This window comes from Branchiostoma lanceolatum, chromosome 1 (genome assembly GCF_035083965.1).
Source record: "Branchiostoma lanceolatum isolate klBraLanc5 chromosome 1, klBraLanc5.hap2, whole genome shotgun sequence".
In the NCBI taxonomy this organism is placed as follows: Eukaryota; Metazoa; Chordata; class Leptocardii; order Amphioxiformes; family Branchiostomatidae; genus Branchiostoma; species Branchiostoma lanceolatum.
The window spans coordinates 39,430,380-39,440,829 of record NC_089722.1 but is presented as its reverse complement, the minus strand read 5'-3'; the positions used below and the strand labels follow the sequence as shown (position 1 = coordinate 39,440,829).

General features: G+C 43.9%; 1 protein-coding gene and 1 long non-coding RNA gene across 2 annotated transcripts; both read right to left on the bottom strand.

Annotated features, from left to right (window-relative positions):
* Positions 1 to 272: 272 nt before the first annotated feature.
* On the bottom strand, positions 273 to 1,112 carry LOC136422677 (uncharacterized). Its single transcript, XR_010753658.1, has 2 exons — positions 1,024 to 1,112; positions 273 to 332 (listed from the first exon to the last, which is right to left on the bottom strand). It is a non-coding gene; the product is annotated as an uncharacterized lncRNA (long non-coding RNA).
* Positions 1,113 to 4,583: 3,471 nt separating this feature from the next.
* On the bottom strand, positions 4,584 to 9,427 carry LOC136426289 (uncharacterized). Its single transcript, XM_066415070.1, has 5 exons — positions 9,229 to 9,427; positions 6,883 to 7,914; positions 6,429 to 6,604; positions 6,082 to 6,211; positions 4,584 to 5,599 (listed from the first exon to the last, which is right to left on the bottom strand). Exons 1-5 carry the CDS (start codon positions 9,425 to 9,427, stop codon positions 4,584 to 4,586), a joined length of 2,553 nt encoding a protein of 850 aa, XP_066271167.1.
* Between the last annotated feature and the right edge of the window lie 1,023 nt (positions 9,428 to 10,450).

The following is a 10,450-nucleotide window of genomic DNA, read 5'->3' as shown; positions in this document are numbered from 1 at the left end:
GTGAAGTCCCTGCACACATGAAACATGGATAAGCTATGATAAAGTTACAGATGTGTAGTTAGTTTTGTTTTCGTGCTCTGTAGAATAATAAGGTGAATTCAGGCCCCGTTGCTAAATGAATTTAGTTGCCAGATGTATATGTCCTTGTTCTTTTCCACTTCTGTTGGGTACCCTTGCAGCTTCCTGTAGTTGGACTGCTGGGGCACGTTGTTATAATGTTGGATTACTATGTTAGCTGGAGGACCGGGTTCCCCAAACTTATGTCTACATCCCTAGTAGTCTCCAACCAGACCCAATAGATTGCAAAGACCGTATCCAACTGGAAGAAGGAGCTTATAGTGCAATCTAAGGTCTGGAACAAGTCGGTCTGAACAAAGGCTATTAACATCTAATTGTTACCTAATCAAACTGTGCTTCTGTAAGTGAGTTTATTACTCTCTGTCCGCACGGGCGTGCGGCGCCATGCCGGGCTGACACCTCCAGGCCGCGACTGAGAGGCCGTTCACTTGGAAAGAGCTGTACCGCGAAAATTAAACTTCCCAGGAAAAATAAACTAAATGTTGCCAACAGAAAAGACTTGGTCTCTTTTTCAAAATCAATCTGTTACGAAGATCGCTACCAAAACTGCTTCAATCGTCACAAAATGCGATCAATTTTGACCAGTTACGTCGGAACTGTAAGGGCAATTCCCGCCATGTGGTCACGTGGAATCTTGCAGTTAATCTCTAGTAATAGTGGCTTGAACCCGAAACAGTAAACATTGTCTACGAATGTTTTTGTAAGAACGGTTTTCCATGATGCCACAAACATCGCCGATGGGTGAAAGAAACTGCTATTGTGAGAGCTTTTTACTAGGCTCAACCAAGGCGCGAACCTCCCACTGGGACGTGCGCGGGTGACTGGGCTTGGTCATAAAAAGATTAGTACCCCGGACATTCGTACGGCTGTTAGCATTACAACGAGGAGGGGCAGCGGCACCTTTATTGAATAGAAATGCTCCGCCCTGTTTGAGTTGTGGCAGACCTTGGGTGGCTATGAGACTTGGGTTGGCTATGAAAACTCCTTCTGCCTGTTGGATACGGTCTTTGCCAACCCGTAGGTCTGCTTGGAGACTACATCCCTAGCATATCTTGACACGTTTCGGTCAGGACTCTGGTGCGGTGGGGCAGGAACGTCGTTCGTCACTTGAAGGCTCTGGTCACTGGCAGTGTACTCATTGTCGGAGTCATCCTCAATGTGTGTGAATGAAGTGTGTGCTATTGTGAATGTTAGTCCTTTTTCCGCGTACGTTTTCGACCGTCCCATGTGTGTTCGATTATTGTCTTGTCTGCAAAAAAAACCACAACAACATTGCATAAGATTGTAATCGGATTTTTGACCACAAATGGGGCCTTGTTATCAGCTGGATATAGAGTCAATTCCATGTCACTAAGAGGGTTTTCAGGTAATATTGCTAGTGAGTTCAAACAATTTTAGATAAAAGACTATTCCAGTCAAAATAATTCTAAATTGTTCAAACAATCAAGAATGAAAGTTTGAACATGTTTGAACTTATCTATATATGTTGGAACTATTTGGAAAGTAATTACACAAATATCTCTTTATTTAGAACAATTTTCAAAAGTCTATGTGATTGTTTCACTGTTCGAACATGTTGGAACAATTTGCATCATTTTTCAAATGGTAGATTTGGGTTATTGCCCCCATAAAAGTAGGTGCTAATCGCACTCTATTGTCTGCCTCTGTATATTTTTAGATTTCACGTCTGGACTTTTATCTTGAGGCGTCTATGCATGGCACCAAGGCCTAATCCCCTATACTTTGAAGGGATGTGTGAATTGCCCTGTTCCCATCCCACTGACCCAGTTATACCATGTTGTTATAATGTTGGAACATGTAGGAACAAATGATCAACCTATTTTTCAACAGTTTCGAAAATAATACAAATAACATGTGCAATGTTAGAAATTTGTCTAACATGTTGGAGCACAGCAGAAACTATTTAGAACATCAAATGAATGTTGGAAATTGTTCTAAACAGTTACTTATCTCCCTTAGATTGTTACAAAGATTTTGCAAATGTTAGAACAGAAGGCAACAAACACCCACTCGGTGACATGGAATTGACTCTACACGCCCGTTTTTAACTGTCCATATAAAAAAAATGGTGCGAAGTACATAAATTCACACAGAATTCCAGCCCGCTTAAGAAAATGTTCCTTACGTCTCCAGCTCCTGTCACTCCCTAGCCAGTGTAACCAGTTTATCAAGAGTAACAAGAGCACAACATCGGGCATATCGGTGGTTTCGAACCAGAGACCTCTCAGTTTGAGCGAAATACCCTACTAGTAATGCACATACATGCCACGATGCTGCATACTAGATTTTAACAGGCTTTGCACGTCTACTGATTACTGTCAGATATCTTGCAACAGTGTCAAAAACAATTCAATCATAATCAAGACTTGACAGTGTTCATCATTATAAAGTACTGGAAAATAGCAAGATAACTACCTTGCCGGTTTAAAACAGGTTAACCTTTACACGACACGTATGCAAGGCGCTCCATCTGCTGCTCCATCCTGAAGCGATTCGGCTGAAAATATTTGTTTACAAAATTAACCACGAAGAATAATTGGCATCTGTTGATGATGCGATAAAGATTTTACAATCATCTTCATCGCCATCATGCCCGTAGCCAGGGGGGGGGGGGGGGGGGGGGTCGGGGGGTTCGGACGAACCCCCCCCCCCATTGGCTTGAAGGTCCACTTTCACAGGCTTGAAGGTCCACTTTTTAATGTTCAAGATTTTTTTCAAGGTGGACTTATTTGTATCACCAGCAATGCCACAGAGGCTAGGATCCTAGAAAAAACTTTGTCTCTGATTTTTCCTCTGAAATTCTCTCAAAAACACAGGAAATACCCTTTCAGAAGGTTCAATTCTTAGAATTTGAAACGCTCCAGGGTCCACGTTTTAACATCCAAGAGTTTTTTTTCAAGGTGGATCTATAGCAGCGTATCTGCTATCTATTTGTATCACCAACGGAGCTGAAATCCTAGAAAAACTGCTAACTTTGTCTCTGATTTCTTCCTTTGAAATCCTCTCAAAAACACAGGAAATGCCATATCAGAAGGTTCAAATTTTAAAATTTCCCGGGGGGCATACCCCCGGACCCCCCTAGGAAGCTCGTGCCCCCATTCAAAATCCTGGCTACGGGCATGGCCATCATCATGAAATATATTGTTTAAGGGCTACAGAGATGTATTTATTCAGGAATAAAACATAATTTATGTTGTAAAGCTCTGTTCACACTTGTGCGTATAAATTAGTCCGCATGAAATTCATATTAACTTGTTTTTGGTTAAGAATAGGTTTGCAGCCGAATAAGTGATTTCTGTGATTCAATTTCTTGGCTGCACAACAGTGGGGCAAAGTAGAAAACAACTTCTTTGCCGAAAACCTAAACCCAAAAAATGTTAATACGCAACTCATACGCAGGGGAATATACGCACAAGTGTGATATGGCCCTAACTGCTCCTTTATGCTGCATGTTGTAGTCAGGGGCGGGGGAAGTGCCCACTCTAAGTTCAGGAGTGGGTCGTGTACCAAATAGCAGGGCTCGAATTACTGGGTGCATGTGCACCTGTGTGCACCCAAAATTGGACATGTGCACCTAAATTTTGACTGTGGGTGCACCTAGATATTTTTGTATGCTATAAGGTAAAGGGACTACAATAACTGTACACTAGCATTCAGACATAGACTATGCTGTAGGGCTGCTGTGAATTAGGATTTTACCATGGTCAATACTGACCGACGGAGGCCATTTGCACTATAACAATTGTACACTAGCATACAGAATATACTGAAATGTAAGTATCAGAAAAAGCAACACTTTATTTATTAACGATGTATTACTTGTTTGAAATTTGAGGTTAGCTATAGAATTACAGATTGAACTTCTTTTTTAAGAGTGCTAAACTGTGTAATTATGTTTCGTTGAAATTCAACTTTTATTTCATGTGGTGCACCCAAATTTCTTTCTGTGCACCTAATTTTTTTTACTTGGTTGCACCAGTGCACCTATTTTCAAAATTAAATTTCGAGCCCTGAAATCAGTGAGAAAAAAAAGTTGTATGTTTTAGCCTGTCTTTGTCCACATTGTCTGGCTGGAAAGCTTTTAGAATGGCAGCTTAAACATCGGTTCCCCGGATTTAAAGCTTCACCTATAACCAATAGACAGGTAACGTTAAATCCCTGGTTCTGGGAGTTCATAAAAAGCCATAGTGAACACTGAAGCAGATGAACATGAAGACCGAGTCTGGCGTTCTGATGGCACCTTTTTATTGAACATTCTATCACAAGCTGCACGGTGTCAAGTTGCTTATATCTCCCAACTGCATCGATTATTTGTTTTCACGTCCGTTCTTGCATATATTATGTTGGTGTCGGCAAGTCCTGCAAGGACAAATATTCAAAGACTTTCTGCAATATTTTACATTTGAGTACAGCTCCAACCAGGAGGCCCTTCCCCGGATTCGAACCAGGGTTTCCCGGTTACAAGTCCACAATACAACATTTAATTACTCTTCCAACAGCTTGATCTGTAAAGCAATCTTTATCTTTCCGTTTGATATGTAAACCCCTGCTGTTAGTTTCTGTTCAACTCTTTGCCATGCTGTGTCCGATTCCCATGTGTCTGTACTTCCAACGGAAGCATCATACAGCAAACCGCTCCAAATGCTGCGTACTTGGCCCTCAAACGTGTGGACAGCGTCGTGCACCTGTTGCGCCGCCATGCGGAGGTAGTCCGCCCTGCACGTGATGGACCACAAGCGGACAGTTTGCAGTCGTGTCATGTTGAGAAACGCCTTTGCCAGTGAGGAGAGACTGAGAGCCAGCTCATTTTTCCCCAAGTGGATTTTCTGTAGCTCCTGCAGGTGAACCAGTCTTTTGGCCAGGGCCCTTCCTCCCACGTTTGTTATTGAGTTGCTGATAACATTAAAGATCATGAGCTCTTTCAGGTGAGGAAATGCCTGTGAAATCGCTTCCAACCCGTCATCGCCAATTTTGTTCGAGCTAAGATCTAAACCGCTCAGTGCATGCAGTAGGTGAAGCTGTCCAGCCAGTGACTTTGCTGCTTTCGCAGAAAGTCCGCAACGTGAAAGATGGAGGCCCGTCATCCCTCTCAGATACGGAAAAAGTTTGGCCAGGGCTTCAACATCGTTGTCGGACAGAGAGAATCCAGACAGCGATAGAGATTTATAGTCGTTGTCCTGAAGGCTTTCTGTCATGTTTGGCAGTGCCTCCAGTGCGTCCAGCGTCGACGAGAAAAACTCTCCGTACGTGGCGAAGCCGTGTGACTCCATGTACTCACTTGACCTTCCGTTCTGTATGCAGAAGGTTACAGCATCCGACAAGGTGTGCGGGAGGGCAGTTTCTTCTTCCCAGTACCGACACACCCAGTGCCAGAAGAACCGTTCTTCCAGCAGGGCCATCACAACCTCATTGTCGGGATAGCGCTCTTCCAGACCCATGGCGGCATCGCTGTCCTGTTGGAAATACTCTCGGATGTAAAGTGTCCACTCAGCCCAATGATCTGCAAAAGGATGATGTACAAGTAGTTGATGAACATTCTACGTGGCAATTATGACTAGTTCCACTTGCCACCGCTAGGGGGCGCTGCAGTTGGGAAAATGCGGTCCCAAACGTGACTAAGTTTGCATCCCCTCCTCAATTTAGACTTAGTCAGTACTTAATGTAGCTGAGGAACTACCAAAACTTTGACATTTAACTGTTATCGTTGTGCATTAAGAGCCTGAATACCAAGAAAGGCCACACTATCTTTATTATATGGATGACATCAACGCGCGCATCAATTTCCCATCATTTCCCAAAAGATCGAGACCATACTGTAATTCGCAAATTTAAGGTGCAACATGAGCAAATATATGCCGTAATTTGCTATTCTAGATTCTATCTGTCAATCAAAAAATAACGGCCAATAAGAGAGAGGGATTTGTTTACGTGATCATCACTGGGCGGTGCTAAGTGGCGTGGCTTCTGAAACGGTATATTTACCTGTCGTCTTAGACGTGGCCGGTGACGTCACAGACAGGTGTGTAGACGATGTTGTGGAGGTGGCTGGTGACGTCACAGACAGGTGTGCAGACGATGTTGTGGAGGCGGTGGAAAGTGTTGCCAGGTCCGGCTGGAAACAAGAGAAACATATGCATGATGTTAGAGGTGTATTTGCTAGCATTGCCGATGGAATTCTACGGCAATATTGACAAGGAGACCAAGTTTAGTAAATTTTCAGTAATTTACATCATAAGCATATAAGCGGTGTGTATTGAAAGAATCCTCGTCATGAAATTGGTGTAACTTTTTGTTACTGTGTGTTATTATAACAAAAGCCTTGAACCTACCACGGTGCTTTTGTCGGGATTTATTCTCAGTCTGCCGTGTTGGTTGAAGATAACGGCCACCACAACTGCAGCAGTAACGACAACGATGACGCCAACACAGACAGCCAACACGCACCGCGGACGGGACATGAAGAACTCACGGCAGTTCTGACTGCGCCTCCGGTCGTCACCACCCTCTGTAGAACAACAAATGAGCCGATTTCCCAGACAGGTATAGATTTCGGTTGGGGAAGTAAAAGACGATTGGAAAGGATAGGATTGGGCTCTGCTTTTCAATGTGGTTTCAAGTTCAATTCAACTATAGTTCAATACCATGTCCTCTCGGCTTCTAAAAGGCTATAAGACTACCTTGATAATTTGTGTAGGGCAAGTGTGTCGATCCTTCGGAGAATAAGAGGAACAAAAATCTAAGACCTTTGTTGACAAGATGCATCGTTTACAAACGTTAACTCACCCCTGCTGCCTTCCCTGGTTCGGTCTCTCATGCACACCGCATCTTGTGCTGCGACAAACTCAGGATCCAAACCTGCATACACGTTATCTGATGTTGGCTGGCGCAGTTGATTGTCGTCCATGTCGTAGAAAACTTGTTCTTCGTTTTCCTCATCAGCTGAGGCGACTTTCATCTCGTAAAAAGGATGTTCTTGTTTCTCTTTGTCCTTGGCAGCGGTGACGTCCATCTTGTGAAATAGCTGTTCTTGTTCGTCATCAGCAGGGGTGATGTCCATCTCATAGAATGGCTGAAATGCCGCATTTCGGATCCGATCTTGTGCGGCCAGAAAGTCTGCGTCTAAGTCGGCATAAACGTGCGTGGACAAGTTCGAATATTCATCATCATTCTCGTAATGCACGTGTTCTCCATCATTCTCATAATGCACCTGTTCATCGTCGTTCTCGTATGTATGTACGTGTTTCCCATCGTTCTCATATGTATGTACGTGTTCACCATCGTTCTCGAGTATATGTACGTGTTCATCATCGTTCTCGTATGTATGTACTTGTTCATCATCGTTCTCGTAATGTCCGTGATTTTTGTCGTACTGGAAATATTTGTGTTCTTCATCATTCTCGTAATGTCCGTGATTTTTGTCGTACTTGAAATATTTGTTTTCTTCGTTCTCGTGATGTCCGTGTTCTCCATCGTTCTCGTAATGTCCGTGTTCTCCGTCGTTCTCGTAATGTCCGTGTTCTCCATCGTTCTCGTAATGTCCGTGTTCTCCGTCGTTCCCGTGACGGCCTCTCAATCCTGCCTCTCTCTTTTCAGCTTTCTTCGATGCAGACTCCTCGCCATATTCTACAACAGGCTTCAAAGCTGCTTTTGGATCTTCCCTTGCGCGCAGTGCCTGTCTCTGCCAGTCGAGAATCCGCTTGGTAGACCAGAACCTCTGCCCCACCCGTCTGACGTAGAGCGGGTCCGGCGGGTGGCAGGGGACATCGGCCGGCTGAGGTGGTGACTCCTTCGGTCGAGCCGCAGCAGGAGGAGGTACTGTTTAGAAGTAAAGAAGAAAATTACTAATAAAGACAAAAAACAAGACTAAGTGACATTTGACCCAGGTCAAAACACTTTCCATTAAATTTTCTGCACATCCGACGTTTGAATAGTGACTTTTGATGTCAAAGGTGAACAAACACCTGTCATCACGATACAGTTAGTGTTACTCAAAACATCTAAGGGGCTCTCAACGAACCTTGCTTTGTGGTGAAATAAAGTGAATAAGAAAACAGTGTCTGTCGATATTGTTTTAATGTTAAGCTATTAGCTATGGATGTTGGGGATGGTGCATGAATACGTAATGGATTTCATTGCAATAAATAAGAATGATTTAATCTGACAACGTTCCGGTCGTCTTTCAACATGTTAGGTTCTGCTTCCCTCCGCTAGGTGTCGCTCGCCATGCGGTTCCAAACGTGATCTTCAACAGTGAGGGGGGATACAAACACAGTCACGTTTTGGACCGCATTTTTCCATGCAGTGGGAAGCCATTGTTGCCCAGAGGAAGGTAGTATGAAGACCACCTTGACATTGAAAGGTGAATCCTTTTGGTTATGCTGCAAACTCTGTCGCTCGAAAAAACTTCTAACATTAATGCAGATATTTAAAAACTTCTAACAATGTAAATTCTTGTCGAGAGTGGTCGACGTTTCGGCACAACATCATTCCACAACCACATGACGTCACGTTATATTAGGGATTCGTCACAGTACCACGACGGTTTTTGTGAGGATTTTCCGTCGGGTTTATCCGTCGAGATTTTCCGTCGGGATGTTCCGTCGGGCTGTTTCGTCGGAGTTTTCCATCGGGGTTTTCCGTCGGGGATTTCCGTCGGGGTTTTCCGTCGGGATTTCCGATAACTTCGGCGCCGTTTCTGCTCGGACTGAGATCGGTAATCATCGTTTGTGATCGGGAAACGAGCGAAATGCCGACAGCAGCGGCGGCTGCGCTGGAAAATGTGCGGAATTTCAACATGGTCGCACGACGCACTGACGTCACTCTATTAGTCTATTAGTTTTCTATGCAATGGAATAGGGCGTAGTTAATTCCCTATCAACATACAGAAACCTGAATTCGACGTTTGTGCAAATGTTACATAGTTGGAAAATTAAGTACAAGATATTGGTACAAACTGCTGTCTGAACCAAAAAGACATTAAGGACATTACAAAGAATAGAATATGGATTTCCCGCTTTTTATTATTGTTTCCTTGTTGATGACGTCCTGAAGAGACGACAAATGCTTTAAGCACTAATTAATTACGTGTCTAACAACAATATAGTGTTGGTTATTAAAATGTCACCGTACCTGCTGTCTTTCTACTTTCATAAAGTCTCTCCAGGTCGTCTTCAAAGGATGGACTCTTCTGTGCCGACGCCCTTTTTCTCTTCACGCCCTCCTTCTGTTGTAATGGCGGTTTCTTCTCCACTTTTGCCCGGGGAGTTTTGACGCTTTCCCCGTCTTTAACTCCTAAATCACCGATCGGTTCTGCCCTCAGAACCTCCATGTTGACGTCTTCGGCCGTGTTGTCCTTTCTGTCTGCGTTCAGGAAAGATTTTCTGTGTCGAGGCTACCCTCTTCGGTTTTTCTCTGTCAGAAGACGTTATATTAACGTCCAGCGTTGACAAAAATGACTACGTCGCACTGCAATATGGTGTGTTGCTATGGAGAGGAAATTCTTAATCTACGTCGATTCGACGTAAATCGTGTGTGATTGGTTGGATCAAGGACTTTATGAACAATTCATTCCTTCCGAATGTAATGAGTCTGCTAGCTGAGGGTCTGCATGGGGGATTCTGGTAACGCTTAACGGTGAATTTAGGGGGACCGGCAATGCTTAACGGTAAATTCAGGCGAATAGTTACGCTTCAAGAATAATCTACCAACAACGCTTAACGTTGAAAATATTAGAGCGGGCCGACCACGATTAAAATAGCTCGCTACGCCTTACGGAAGTAGGCATGCAGACCCTCCTAGATGCATTTCAAATCTGTCAGAAAGAGAATTGTGGGCGCTTGTTTGCTTAAGAGGCTCTTTCTACTGTATCCGTTTACTAGCTTAGAGGCCATGCACTAAACATACGATACTCAAAGTAGAGATGAAAAAAGGAAATTAAAAGAAAAATCCCCGAAGTGTCTGTGTTGCAAAAATGGGTAAGTTTGGGCAAGGACATAATATAGTGTCCTTAGTTTGGGGTTGGGAGTCAACAGTTACCATGGCAACAACATTTTTTAATGGCGGATTTTTTTCCTTGTGAAGGCCTTAGTCTCGCCCCAACAGATCATTTGTTATTTATATCTAGTGGTTGTCGTTCTTGTTAATGCAAGGGTATGTATGTTATGGTTTTAATTCAATTCTGGGACTGCTGCGACGGGTACAGCTCAATTTTGGAGCCGTATCCCGTCGCCATCTCCCTTTTTTGCCCCTTCTTGCTTTTCGGTGCCGGCAAGCATCCACCAGGGTCAGACGCGGAGTTCGAGTCGCTCTAGGAGCCAGCCTTCCTTCTTGGGAGAGGGGGGAGCGATCCCGG

Excerpts from the sequence above, each read along its gene's own strand:
- LOC136426289 (XM_066415070.1), bottom strand. The coding sequence starts at position 9,427 with ATGGAGGTTCTGAGGGCAGAACCGATCGGTGATTTAGGAGTTAAAGAC. Across the intron at positions 7,915-9,228 it reads TGAAAGTAGAAAGACAGCAG|TACCTCCTCCTGCTGCGGCT; the intron begins GTACGGTGACAT and ends ACTTCTAAACAG. Across the intron at positions 6,212-6,428 it reads ATCCCGACAAAAGCACCGTG|CCGGACCTGGCAACACTTTC; the intron begins GTAGGTTCAAGG and ends TCTTGTTTCCAG.